This window comes from Pseudorasbora parva, chromosome 22 (genome assembly GCF_024679245.1).
Source record: "Pseudorasbora parva isolate DD20220531a chromosome 22, ASM2467924v1, whole genome shotgun sequence".
Classification (NCBI taxonomy): Eukaryota; Metazoa; Chordata; class Actinopteri; order Cypriniformes; family Gobionidae; genus Pseudorasbora; species Pseudorasbora parva.
In genome coordinates, this window is record NC_090193.1 from 30,180,581 (window position 1) to 30,195,204 (window position 14,624).

The 14,624-nt window shown below is 36.6% G+C and overlaps 1 protein-coding gene across 2 annotated transcripts; it reads right to left on the minus strand.

The window, feature by feature from the left end:
• Window positions 1–19: 19 nt before the first annotated feature.
• Window positions 20–14,111, minus strand: man2b1 (mannosidase, alpha, class 2B, member 1). Of its 2 annotated transcripts, XM_067432278.1 has the most exons (22): window positions 13,964–14,111; window positions 13,485–13,587; window positions 13,044–13,217; window positions 11,980–12,173; window positions 11,772–11,904; window positions 9,694–9,839; window positions 9,409–9,608; window positions 9,198–9,318; window positions 9,032–9,110; window positions 8,844–8,953; window positions 7,852–7,959; window positions 7,516–7,632; window positions 7,231–7,413; window positions 4,912–5,009; window positions 4,383–4,625; window positions 4,194–4,295; window positions 3,497–3,584; window positions 3,195–3,275; window positions 2,263–2,484; window positions 2,019–2,168; window positions 662–758; window positions 20–582 (listed from the first exon to the last, which is right to left on the minus strand). In XM_067432278.1, exons 1-22 carry the CDS (start codon window positions 14,054–14,056, stop codon window positions 476–478), a joined length of 2,949 nt encoding a protein of 982 aa, XP_067288379.1. In that variant the 5' UTR covers window positions 14,057–14,111; the 3' UTR covers window positions 20–475. The 2 variants fall into 2 exon arrangements, 1 of the variants encoding a protein (XP_067288379.1); XR_010900851.1 differs by lacking the exons at window positions 20–582; window positions 662–758 and having other exon boundaries at window positions 2,032–2,168; window positions 2,263–2,402.
• Window positions 14,112–14,624: the final 513 nt, after the last annotated feature.

The following is a 14,624-nucleotide window of genomic DNA, read 5'->3' on the forward strand; positions in this document are numbered from 1 at the left end:
ATGAGCAGTACACATCATGTATAACTTAAAACGTTTATTTCTGGTCATTACATTCATGCCACAGTTCATTCATTAAAAATGTCATTTTTATATGAAAGGCACAGTAGAAAATACAATCACAATTATTGCGCAAATTAATTTTAGACAATGTGCCGACAACACAAGAAATAAGCTGATTTGTCCAGCTGCTAACCAAAACAGCTCATGTGTCGAATGCAGAAGAAATCTATACTTGAAGTTCTTGTAGATCATGTACATCTTTATGAACATATGGCACAGTGCAGTTCAAAGAATATGCATTCTTCAAAAATTAAAATTGTACAATTTTGCTCCCTGGATTATGCAACTAAAATACACAGACAAATCATCAACCCTAGGCTGTGTCATTCAGCTCTTAATGATTCGGTGCCAGGTGGAGTTAAGATATTCCAATGTTATATTCTGACTTCAGTGCCCTTTCAGTGATCGGTCTGATCTACAGCTGTCGTACCCGTAACAGAAAGGTGCGGATCTCCATTGGGTTTAATGTCACTTCCCATGGTGAGGGGTCTCTGATACTGAGAGGAAGGGGCTTTGTCTTTTCTGAAAGACAAACACATCAAGCATTAACTTTTTAACATATGAGCTTTCAGATAAAATTAGAGTAATTAACAATTGTTACCTGTGTTCCACTGCAGGCGGTTCATGTCGTCTTTCCATTGATTTGCTCCTAGACTCATCTCAGATGCTCCGAGCACCTCGAGAGTAGAAAACAGCTTCTGGACAGACAAAAAGAAAATGTATCAGTATTAAAGCTACACTGTGTGATATTTTCCCCCATCTAGCGGAGTAAAGGTATATGACCATCCAGTGAATAATAGTTTCTGTTCCTCTCAATTCCAATTTCGTTTTAACTCCTACGGTGGCCGATTTAGTCCAAGATTAACATGGCAATCCCCCTCTTCACATTCGACACGGTGCCATCGAGTGTTAAAACGCGAAAGCTTGAATTTACGGGTATGTCCCTCTTTGGCTAATGTACTTTCAAGATGGAGGGGCAACATGGCGCCCGGCATTCGAAACCCTCACCCGTATGTATTTTCAATGGCATATTATAAACTTACGAGAATACTTTATTACTTGAAAGATGTAAATATACATTAATGAGCACATATATTTTTGAAAGAACTAAGTGTTTTTAGCTAAGAATAAACAAAAAAAGTTACACAGTGTAGCTTTAAAATTATGAATTATATATTTTGTATTTATTAATATGATAATATATAAGGCACAAGATTGAACTGATTGAACTTGTACTATATTTACAATAGGTATAGTAGTGATTTAAGTGCCTTACTGCTTATGAAAATGTGACCCAGGACCACAAGACCAGTCATAAGGGTCATTTTTTTTTGAAAGCTGAATAAATAAGCCTTCCATTGATGTATGGTTTGTTAGGATAGGACAATATTTGGCTGAGATACTACTTAAAAATCTAATTTGAGGGTGCAAAAAATCTAAATATGGCCTTTAAAGTGATCTAAATGAAGTCCAAATTAACTAATGATAAACAGTGATATATTCACAGCAGACAATTTACTAAATATCTTCATGAAACATGATCTGTAATATCCTAATGACCACTTTTTGGCACGTATGACTGGTTTTGTGGAACACGCTTTACATGTTCTCTTTGAAACACTATCAGTGTTTGACTGTGGGATTTACTGGAAGTGTGTAGGTGGGAATGAATGTATCATTGTTATTCCCAGCACTTACATTATACCTAATGTCTTTTAAATTACTTGCATTGCATTACTGAAGCTAAAAGCTTTCTGTGAACCTAAGAGCACAAGCTAAAAGATTAGCCAACTAGCTTAGTGCAGTGCTAAATGTGCTAAAAACAAAGAAAGATGTTTTAAATAGTTAGATGATGATTTTGGAGGGCGGTATTATCTTGCATCACACCAGAGCCATTTTGTTCTGAGACTTTATGTGCAGCCACAGTTCCTTGTGAAACACAATCATGTAATTGTTACCTGTATGTTGACAGTAACGGGCTGTGAGTGTGTTTTGCTCTCCTTGGCCTGGTACTGATGTTCCAGCCTAATCAGAACTGAGTCTTTATCCCACTGAGACAGTGTCAGCAGGTGAACAGCAGGGGGCAGAGCAGCCTGAAGCCCTGAGAACTATGGGATAGAGAGAATGATCAGTCAATTGCAAGGGTTTAAGCTTATAATAAGGAACCAGTAGAGTTTACCCATCCAATGATCCTCTACAAACCTCTAGTTTAGTGTTGGGGGGAGGTGTACCGTCCTGGAAGGAGAGCAGAGGTTGGAGCACCATGCCCTGTGCGAGGGGTCTGTGGACATCTGCGGCCATGTCTGGGGGAGTGAGGGTCAGCAGCAGACGCCCTCGGGCAACTAAACCATGAAAAAACTCTCCCGGTTCAGAGAGAGGTTCTCCCACCCCCCTAAAATCATCATACAGCAGTCTTCTGTGCAGCTGACAAAGAGTTTATTAGCTGTTAGCATGTAGAGACTATGAAAGCTTGTGAAAGATAGTTATTTTATCTTACATTTTGGACTTTTTTCCTTAAAAATTGCAAGTTTATATCTCGCAGTTCTGAGGGAAAAAGTCTGAATTTTGAGATAAATTTGCAACTAACTTTAATTTTTTTGCATTCAGTAGTGGAAACAAGCTTACACAAAAGACTGTCATAAATAATAATAATGAAAATAATATTTATATTGTGCCCTAAAGGGAGATTTTGAAGGAATTTTACATACAAAATAGAACAAAACAATAAAAAGATTTATATATATATTATACAATTTTAATCTCATTTGAATCTAATATTTATTTAAATCTTTTATAATTTATAATATAAATTATTTATGTAACATTATATAATATATATTATTAATTAAAAACCAAAAAAAAGGAATGCAAAACAAAAACTAAATTAAAACCTTTCCTAAAAAATTAATTTGTAAAGTCTTGCTGAAAAACATTTACTTGTAAGTTTCTGAAATATAGAAAGGGAAATATTAAAGAAAAAATCCTAACTTGAAATAACTAATTTTTATGTTTATTTATTTTAGATTTTGTTCTCCTCATTAATATTTTACTTTCTGAACACCAGTAAAGCATTTTTAAACTGAAGTGAATGAGGGAGAGATTGACAGAAAGAAGGAAAGGTCGTTTTATTTTACCATGATTTCCAGCGAGCCGTTATAGATGCTGCTGGCCCCTTGAGAGCGATCGGTCACAACTGTTAACTGACACTTGTCATCCTAAATGCACACACACATATACAATTTCTTGACATGTTATGGCGACTCAAGGCTTTTTATGAGAATCTGAGTGAGAAAGCGAGGATAAAAAGACAATAAAATAAGAGGACATATCAATGTGATTAAAAAAATTAAATGGAGCCTAAATTATACAAACAAAATAATAAAAATATAAAAAGAAAAGACAAGATAGCTGACAAGATTGGCTGCATGACACTTGCCTTGATGTAAGCGCGAGAGTTGACTGGATAGTAGTTTCCGGCGATTGGCTCTGTCTGCTTCAAATCCCAAGTGGGCCGATAATCTTTCCTACAATGACAAAACTCCTAAGATTAATTTCACAACAACACTGCCGTTCAAAAGTTGGGGGTTGGTAAATGTTTTAGAAAGAAGTCTCTAATGCTCAACAAGGATGCATTTATTTGATTAAAAACAGTAATATTCTGAAATATTATTTTAAAATATATTTCAAAATGCAATTTATTCTAATGATGGCTCCAGTTACTCCAGTCTTCAGTCACATGATTATTCAGAAATCATTCTGATATGCTTATTTGCTGCACAATAAAAATTTCTTATAATTATTCATGTTAAAAACAGTTGTGCTGCTTCATACTTTTTTAGAAACCATGACACATTTTTACCGAATTATTTGATAAATAGAAAGTAAAATAAATACATTTTAAAAAACAGAATTTATTTGAAATAGAAATCTTTTGTAACATTTTAATGCATCCTTTAGAATTTCTTTCGCAAAAAATGTAATTGACCCAAAACATTTTGAACAGTAGCGTAACATGACAAACACGACAAAAAGCAATTAAAAAGAAACTTTCAAAAGCAATTGAAGGAAAATGTGATCTTCCACTTCTGTAATTTCTCTTTTCTTTCTTCAGTTCTCCATTTCAATCTCCTCACCTTCGCTCTAAAACCTCTCTGCCGTTGGAATCAGTGTAGAAATATCCAGAGGACTCGATGTTTGTGTCCAAACGAGTGATCACTTCTTTCCCTAAACCATCCCTTAAAAGAGAAAGAGAGCTGATATTCAGAGAAAATGCCTTACTTTCATTTCGCAGCAAAATCCTTTGCATGTGTACGTTGACTCACGCGACAGGCACTGGTCCCACGGTCCACTCCAGTTCCAGTTCCCTGCGGTCCTTGTACAAACGGACAACCTGAGACACCCAGGGGCTGAACCACTGCGTCACCTCTTGAACCACGCTGGACACCGTAACTTTCTGTATTTCAGCAATCTTGTTAATGGTGAAGGGGTCTGACGAATTTGGTCTGAAGATGTAAGCCCCCGACGGCTGACTGCTCTCCTTGTTATTTCCAGCGCTCGCATTATACCTGTAAGTGCCAAGAAGCACAAAAAAAACAATTTTTTATAATTCACCTTTTATACTATTAAGCATGAGAAGGAAAGGGAATAGTCAATGCAGATTCACAAGCAAAATGTACAGTGCTGAATCATTACCAAACTCACAAGTTCAGTATTTACTTGTACTTCAAGGTAATTCAAAATAATAAAATAGTGTAAGATTGGTACATTACCAGAATTCTTATAAAAAAATCCATCTATATGGTAGACAAAAACTGGAAGGGAGAGACTGATTCTGAATCAGCCTAAACTGACCAGTAGAAGTTCTGAGTGAGTCGAATGGTTTGCTGCGTTTCCAGGTTTGTCAGGCTGCTTAACAGACCCGTGGTGTCGTCAAAGGTCACCTTTAAGAACTAAAATACACACAGAAAAATTGTTCTGTTATTTATGCTAATTGAAACATGAACAAGTGCATAAACACAGATCAGGCATAACATTATGATGCTGTGACACTGACAGGTGAAGTGAATAACACTTTGAGTATCTCTTCATAACATCACGGCACATGTTAGTGGGTGGGATATTTTAGGCAGCAAGTAAACATTATGTCCTCAAAGTTGATGTGTTAGAAGCAGGAAAAATGGGCAAGCGTAAGGATTTGAGCTAGTTTGACAAGGGCCAAATTATGATGGCTAGACGACTGGGTCAGAGCATCTCCAAAGCTACAGCTCTTCTGGGGTGTTCCTGGTCTGCAGTGGTCAGTATCTATCAAAAGTGATCTAAGGAAGGATCAGTGGCGAATCGGCGACAGGGTGATGGGTGGCCAAGGCTCATTAATGGACGTGGGCAGCGAAGGCTGGCCTGTGTGGTCCGATCAAACAGATGCGCTTAATGTAGCTCAAGAAGTTAAAGCTGGTTCTGATAGAAAGGTGTCAGAATACACAGTGCATCTCAGTTTTTGCATATGGGGCGGCATAGGTGTAGACCAGTCAGGGTGCCCATGTTGACCCCTGTCCACCACCGAAAGCACCAACAGTAGTGAGCGTGTGAGCATCAGAACTGGACCACGGCAAAATGGAAGAAGGTCGTCTGGTCTGATAAACCACATTTTCTTTTACATCACGTGGATGGCCGGGTGCGTGTGCATCGCTTACCTGGGGAACACATGGCACCAGGATGCACGACTATGGGAAGAAGGCAAGCCGGCGGAGGCAATGTTCTGCTAGGAAACCTTGGGTCCTGGCATCAATGTGAATGTTACTTTGACACATACCACCTACCTAAATATTGTTGTAGACCCTTTCATGCAACCGGTATTCCATGAAGGCTGTGGTCTCTTTCAGCAGGATAATGCGCCCTGCCACAAAGTTAAAATGGCTCAGGAATGGTTTGAGGAGCACAACGAGTTTGAGCTGTTGAATTCCATTGATCTCAATCCAGTCGAGCATCTGTGGGATGTGCTGAACAAACAAGTCCGATCCATAGAGGCCCCACCTCGCAACTTACAGAACTTAAAGGATCTGCTGCTAACATCTTGGTGCCAGATGCCAGTGCACACCATCAGGGTTCTAGTGGAGTCCATGCCTCGATGGGTCAGGGCTGTTTTGGCAGCAAAAGCAGGACCAACACAATATTGGGAAGGATAATGTTATGTCTGATTAGTGTTTGCACTTTTAGTGTAATTTTACACTCACCAGTCCCTCTAGTTTTGCACGATTCTGCGATTGTGAAACAACAACAAAACGCATCCTGCATAATTTGCCATTTAACTGCAATAATTGGTCAAACACATCTTGTGAAAAGATTGTGTCAGAATTGAATAAGACAGACACAAAGAAAGATTTCTCCATTTAGTTTTTAGTTTTTTTCTATTGTCATACACAATGTGGTAAATGTGCTATCCTAATTAATAAAACAGTAAATGCAGAAATATAAAATGTGTGAAATCCTGGTGGGACAGACTAGTAGATTTTGAGTGTTTTTTAAGCTGTTTTCTTGCATCAAAATAATTACTATTTACACCATCTCTTTCACCCTAAAAATTCAATGGATTTTGCTAACGTACCTTTAAATCATGTTAAAATCTATTACTGTACCTTAGGTTCTTTGAAAACATGTAAATGACATCTGTTTTCATCTGGCTAACATATTTGCATGTGAAAACCACCAGTCAAGTTCACGTAAGGTCATTTATCGACGTACACGCTGATAAATGCAAAACAAGTGTTCTAGATACAGATACAGTCTTCAGATGCTAAAATAAATTGATCTGGTTGTCATATACTACTGTTGATAAGTTTGGGGTCACTAAATCATTTTTATTCAGGAAGGATGAATTAAATTGATCAAAAGTGACAAAAAAATGAATAAATAAAAAAAATTCACCAAACTATTAAGCAGCACAATTGTGTTTTCACATTTATAATAATAAGAAACATTTCTTGTGCATTGGATTAGCATTTTAGAATGATTACTGAAGGATCTAAAGACAAGAGTAATGATGCTGAAAATTCAGCTTTGCCATCACTGGAATAAATGATATTATAAAATATATTCAAGTTGGAAAGTTGTTTTAAATTGTAATAATAGTGAGGATTTTAAATGGATAGTTTCCACCTATGCCGCTCTATTTACCTTGTTCTGAATGGAGCGAGCGGCTGTCGGTTTGGAACTGGATGCTGGAGGCTTATCCTGAACCATGGAAATGATGTATGTACTGTAGCCAAGAGGAGGAGCTTCAACCTGGAAAACCAGCTCACCTTTAGCATAACCCCTGTTCCTTCTCAAGTCCTGTGCGGACTTAGACAGTGGAACCACCTGACCGACAGCAAGAGAAGTGGAGGGAGATGAGGAAATCTTATTGATTTGATTTTATAAATGTAACATACAAACTTAAGTAATGCAAACAGAGTTTCCAACCTGACTGTCCACTGCTTTCCCGTTTGCATCAGTAACACTATACACTGAACCATTGACAGGCAAACGAACAGGCCAGCTAACAGTCCTGGCCAGAGGATTGTACACATTCATAGAGAACTGAAAGAGATTAAGAAAAAGAATGATTAGAACTGTTTGTGAAGCTGCTTTAAACTGACATGACAACTGCTCTCTCTGGCTCAGCAGCAGCGCAAATGCAGATTTGAATGTTCCTGTGTGATTTTGTTAAAGGTTTAAAAGGGACACGAACAGTTGTCATTTAGGAATGAGATTGCAAATTTTTAACAATTAATCACGCAGCTCTACTGTGCATCATACCTTATGGCTGCTTTCTGTGAGGGGACACACACTTATGTTGAGATTCTCACAGAACACACGCGGAGCTTCAGAGCCACTGAGAACAGCCAGAGAATTACCAACCAGCACCTACAACAAAAAAAGAGAGAGTGGACAACAAATGTAATAGTAATTATTGTTATTATTTTTGTTTTCCTGGTTCATTTTGACTGGTAATGTTAAGGAAAGAAAAAGTGGACATAGATATAAAATAACCATAATAATCATACAATAAACAATACCATATTCATATTCTTGTGTAATCGACGCACCATCCTCAATAAACCCGTCTCTTGCTTGATACCCAGAAATTTCGAACATTCTGATCTAATATGATTTCTGACTTGTAAGGTTGCCAGAATAATAATCCGACACTGTTTGATAATAGGCCAGAGGAGAACTGGCACCCCGACTGAGTCTGTTTTCTCCCAAGGTTTATTTTTCTCCATCATGCCCTGATGGAGTTTTGGTTCCTTGCCACTGTCGCCTTTGATTTGACTTGCTCAGTTGGGGACACTAAAGTTATTTAACTAAATATACAAATAACATTAATTTATTAGGTCTTATTTAATTCTATAAACTATAATACTGATCTGCCAACATTGTCGCTATATGATAAATTAAAATAAGCTGATAAGTAACAACTGTACAGCCAAATAAAATTTTGTTGCAATATTGTCCTGTTTAACACCGTGAAGCTGCTTTGAAACAATCAGCATTGTAAAAGTGTTATACAAATAAAGTTGAATGATTGATTATTTGATATTATATATGTCATAAAATATGTCATGCCGACAAAGCACACTAAAAAATAACATTAAGAAAAATAGAAAAGTAGAAATTTGAATTGTAACAACACACCTCTCCAAAATAAACCTTATGATATACAGCGCCATTAATAATAAATAATGCTTAGGTTTAGCCTGAAATAATCTGACAGAAAGACATACAGAATACATTTTTTATATTTGTACCTCACAATGTGCCCAGCCTTTAGCCAGTATCCTGGCGTAGTCATTTGCCACATGCTGTTTCTCTGTCCCAGACACAGCATCATGATGTTGGGCTACACCCATCGCCCTCTCTGAGCAAAAGGATAAGAAGTGACTTAAAGTGATTAAAGCCAACAGAAGTGATTTATTTAAAACAGATGTAGACTTACTCATAGTATCACTGTCCCCTTCACCAAAAGGACCCGACGTGGACTTGGGCCCGCCGAGCACCTCCAACTGGTTGCATGTCTAGAAGAGCAAAGCCAGACATTACCGATTTTAAAACACTACAGACATAATTTTTTTCTTCGGAGAGAGGAAGATTATGGGAATCACCTGTAGTCGGCTGTTGCTCAGTCTCTCATATAACTTCAGTGCTGGCCGGCTGGTAAAATAACCCGTCCAGAAATCATGAGCATCATCAGCATAGGGGAAAAAATCATCAGTCTTCATGGGCCTATGATAAGCAGCCGAGACAAGCAAATGTCACAGGGAACATTTGAGAGATGTGCTCTTAAAAATGTATTTGCTGTATATGCACACTAACCAGGTGAGGTTGGCTAGGTTGAGTTCCTGCAGGTAGCAGGACGGTGTAGAATAAAGCACATTCACCTTGCTCCCTTTAGCTTGCAGGGCATTTACATATTTGATCAGCTTATCCAAGTTCTTGTACCAGAGATTGGCGTTCTCATACTGAAAGTCTGAACCCATAGTCATGATGATGTGGTTTGTCTTATAAGAGGCAGCCTGGGAACAGAAATCACTTGATGGCACCTCCATGCTAACCACAGACATGTGAACTTCACACACTGCAGAAATGCTGTTTACTTACCTGCATATAGGAAGCATTGAGAAACTTCTGTACTATCTCATTCACATTGTAGTCCTCAAGGTCTGGGTCGTCTCTAATGGGAGCATCATCACATAACTGATCCCAGCAGAAGCCATCAGGAGGGTTATAGCCATTGGGGAGAACGCCTTTAGAGATAAGTCATTTAAAGCTACACTGTGTAACTTTTTTAGTTTATTCTTAGCTAAAAACAATTAGTTCTTTCAAAAATATATGTGCTCATTAATGTATATTTACTTCTTTCGAGTAATAAAGTTTTCTCGAAAAGTTTATAATATGCCATTGAAAATACATACGGGTGAGGGGTTCGAATGTTGGTCGCCATGTTGCCCCTCCATCTTAAAAGTACATTAGCCAAAGAGGGACATACCCGTAAATTCAAGCTTCGCTTTTCGTGTTTTAACACTCGATGGCACCGTGTCGAATGTGAAGAAGGGGATTGCCATGTTAATCTTGGACTAAATCGGCCACCGTAGGAGTTAAAACGAAATCAGAATTGAGAGGAACAGAAACTATTATTCACTGGATGGTCTTATACCTTTACACCGCTAGATGGGGGAAAATGTCACACTAAAAGAACTAATCTTCACACTTTCACATACAGTGTAGCTGTTTAGGAAAAGATCAAACTTCACTGAACGAGCCACGAGCACACGCACATGCGTCATTTAGACAGAACGCAGTAGAGAGGGAGACAATTAATATTCAGCTCAAAAACATTTATTTAGCTGAAATATCTGCTGTTTGGACACTAAATTTAGGTTTAAAAGTCAATATGTAAATCAAGTATTTTATGATTGGTTTATGAAGGATTGGTTTTACAGCTAAGGCAAAAGCTGAGATCCAACACCCTGCAAAACATCAATAAAGCTCACTAATCTGAAGAGAAGATATCACAGAAAGACTGTGGACATTGCTCTGCACAAATCTTCTCTCTCTCCCTCCTCCCCTCGCCCTGATTCTGACAGAATGCAGATAATAGTACAGATGATGTATTTTGTGAATTGTTTCGTTTTTTTCCTTTTCTTGTTTGATGTCTTTTCAAAGGTTTCAGTGCGATTGGTAAATTTATCTCAGCTTCACTGCAGTCGCTGATAGGATGTGAAAGATTGAAACGTTTGAGGACTCTGTCCTCCTTTTTGAGTGGTCTCTGAAAGATATCTAAAACCTCTCCCCCGAAACTAGGTGAGTTACAATTATTTACAACCCTTTGTTCTGTTCTGGGTGCAGAGCTGCCATTTGGGAACATTCTGTAATCAGAAGCCCCCATGCCGTGTTGTGTCCATGTCATAATGACACTCACCCACATGGTTGAAACTATTTTCCTATGACTTTGTGAATGTGTTTTATATTTTTATGCTAAAAAAATAAAAAATTCTAACTCTTCCTCTATTTTTCTCTTTTCCCTCCCTATTCTAGTTTTTGCTACTCTGAGTAATTTGCAGAAAGTGTCATCTAGCCACTCTCCATAGACTTGCGAGAGGGAAAAAACAAACTCTGGTCAGGCCAATCACATCGTGTATAGAGTCGGTGGGCGGGCTTAACATAATGACAGCAGATATCTGGTAACACTCAGTTTGTTTGTTTTTTCCTTTAATATAATTTAAATGTAGGGATTTACTATCCTTTTGCATAGTAACTTTTTTCCCCATAATGTATATCAGATATTCCGTTACGAAAGTTAACCATGGTTTTATCATAGTAAAACTATGTCTTTTGACGTATTGATGACCATTTGTATAACCACACAAATACTATAGAATACCATTCCCCAATGAATTTGAAGCAAAACTATGGTTATTTTGTGGTTAACATGGAATAACTACAATAACCCTTTTATTTTATTTTTTATTTTGTATTAGATATCACTATGTATGTTGTTTTAATAGCACTCAGTTTATTTGAAGGACAGCATTGGGCAGGATGTAAAATAGTGTGTTTTGTCAATTAAAAAAAGGGCTTTTATATGAGTAATTGATTAACCGAAAAAAGTATCGGCTTAGTAATGAATCGATTATCAAAATAATAATTTGTTGCAGTACTAGTTTACAGATTAGTACCTGTGAAGAGATCAGCGAGAGGTGGTGTCAGGCTTTCACTGGCCCTCCAGAGCATTTCCATCTCTTTGGTCTTCATCCTGCGAGCCTTGTCCTGGTAGTCCAAACGGCCAAAGAAAAAACCGTCATAGCCCATCTGTAAAAAACAAAAGGGAAGAATCATTAGCACCACTCTGCCAGTTCATAATCTCATATAATGCGCTATGATTACCTGAGCAAAGATGGAGGCGTGTTCTCTGGCATGTCCGAACGGGTCAATGTGCCAGGCCACCCGGGGACGCCCGCACTCGCCGAAGGTGTCGTTCAGGAATCGCAGCCCTAAAGTCATCTGATCTATGACAGCGCTGTAGTGCGTGGTGGCCTCATCGCTCATGCACCAGCCGCCGTTTATGAACTCAAGACGACCTATGAAAAAAGAAAGAAATTTATATAATTCATTACATTTGTGAAAAATATTTTTGAAAAAAGATTCAGGTACTTTTTCCCCCTTTTTTTACATTTTAGAATCTTTAAATACAATGCTTTTGTAAAAAATGTGTTTTATTAATCATTTTTTTTAATCATCTTAGACATTCGCACATATGGAAAATAATTATAAAGATTCAAGGTGCAAGGGAAAAAAATTCACTTAGTACTTCAATTAATATTTTTAGCATGATTAAATATCATGTATAAAATAAATATCAAAAAGTATATTTTATTTGTAAAGATTCAGGAAGTAAGGGAATTATTTAAGTACTTTTACACCATTTTACATTTTAGCATTTTTAAATATTTTTATTTATTTATTTATACTTCCTTGTTTTATCATCTCAGACTATTATACAGATGATATCTTATATAATTAAAAATTATACAGATTCAGGGTGTAAGGAAAGTATTATAGTACACTGCACTTCATATTTTTAGCACGATTAAATATCATGTAATTTTTCAGAATTTTTTATAATTATAATTTTGAATTGTGGGAAAAAATTGAAGAAAAAAAACAATTATAAAGATTCACATTGTAAGGAACGTATATTAATACTATTTACTTAACACTTTGAACATTTTTTTTAAAAACATTTGCTTTGCAAATATTTTTTGTTGTCTTTTATTTTTATCTTTACTAGACATCCTTTGTGCAAAAAATATGAAAAATACCTATAAACAATTGGTGTAAAAAGTACTCATAAATAGTACTTTTTATATTACTTTACAATTTTAGTGTCATTATTATTATTATCCTCAGGAACATCCAGTAGCTGACCCCAAAATAAATACCGTCCTCACCCTCATTGACCAGCTGGGTTACAATTCGACGTGTGTTCTGGCTCTGTTGCCTCCACCAGCGGTAAAAGAAGGCTGTCTCTACGTAGATGAAACGTCGGGCTGGATCCTTCTGTAGCTGGTCTATCACCGAGTCCAGAATATACTGGACACCGGCATGCTGGATGTTGTTTCGGTCTGAAAAATGGCAATAACTTGAATAAAAACGCTGAGGTATGTGGTTTATTTACATGCCTGAACAAGCCCTGGTACCAATAAAACTTTAGATTTTGTTGTGTATTATGGTGTGAAGTTAAACATTACCACTCCAATGCAATGCCATATCATATGACAGGCAGCACATAAGTCATATGCAGAATATGGACAGTCACATGAAAAATGCGATGTACTACCATATCAATGCATGTTACGAACAGCAAACACTTGAAATGGACAGAACTTCACCTCCATAGAAGTACTGATCCACAGTCTTGAGCCAACCAACATCATCATGTGTGTGAGGAACCAGGTGGACGTTCAGCATGGAAGGTTTTGTGGCTAGACACGACTGCAAAGGTCAAAAAGGCTATTTCAGTTGCAGGAAACAAGAAGAATTCACACACAACGTACACTTCCTCATTCTATAATTATTTACTTCTTACTTTACTGAAAGATAAGCTCCTAAATGCATCATTGATCTGATCTGATCTGACCTGACCTGAACTGTAGCTATAGTTGAGAGACCTTGAAAAACTGGGTCAACTGATATTTTAAACAAAAATAAAACAAAATAAGCATTAGTACGTTTTTGTTTTTTTTATATTTCCCCGAGTGGCTGAGGGAAATATAAAAGTTCATCTTACATTTATACATTTACTCAAATCACTCTTAAGAATCCTACAACGAAGAACTTCAAAATAATCACGCAGCAAGCCGAAACTCACCTTATAACCGCAGATGGAGTTTCGACCCGTGGGTAGAGAAAACACAAGACAGAAGAACAGCTGGAGCAGAAAACTGATGTGCAGCGTAGACATGATGAAAATAAAGCTACAATCATATGACAGCCGAATCGGTGTTATGTCACGTGACTTCAGCTCCTATCTCTTTCAACTAAACAAAATAAAAGTCTTTGTTCAGGGGGAAAAACAATCTACAAAATACAGGACTACCAAGAATGAAAGGAATTAAGATTATTATATTATATTATATTATATTATATTATATTATATTATATTATATTATATTATATTATATTATATTATATTATATTATATTATATTATATTATATAGTATTGTATGAAAATCCAATTTTAAAAAAAATCTGTTAAACATTAAATAAACATAAAGCATTAAACACTTCTGCTCCCATATCTTACAAAAATAACCAAACCAAATCCTTTGTTCAATAAAAAATAAAAAAAGAATCTACAAAATTGCTAGCTACTACTGAGAATTAAAGGAATTAAAAATTGTACTATACTATGTGATATTATATTATACTAAGGACATAAAGAAAGTATTTTAGTACTTTATAATTCATTTACTAGAATGATTAAATATAAAATATTAAATATATTTTCTGAATATGTATTATTTTTTAC

Excerpts from the sequence above, each read along its gene's own strand:
- man2b1 (XM_067432278.1), bottom strand. The coding sequence starts at position 14,056 with ATGTCTACGCTGCACATCAGTTTTCTGCTCCAGCTGTTCTTCTGTCTT. Across the intron at positions 9,319-9,408 it reads AACCTAGCCAACCTCACCTG|GCCCATGAAGACTGATGATT; the intron begins GTTAGTGTGCAT and ends TGCTTATCATAG. Across the intron at positions 7,414-7,515 it reads GGAAAGCAGTGGACAGTCAG|GTGGTTCCACTGTCTAAGTC; the intron begins GTTGGAAACTCT and ends GCTGTCGGTCAG.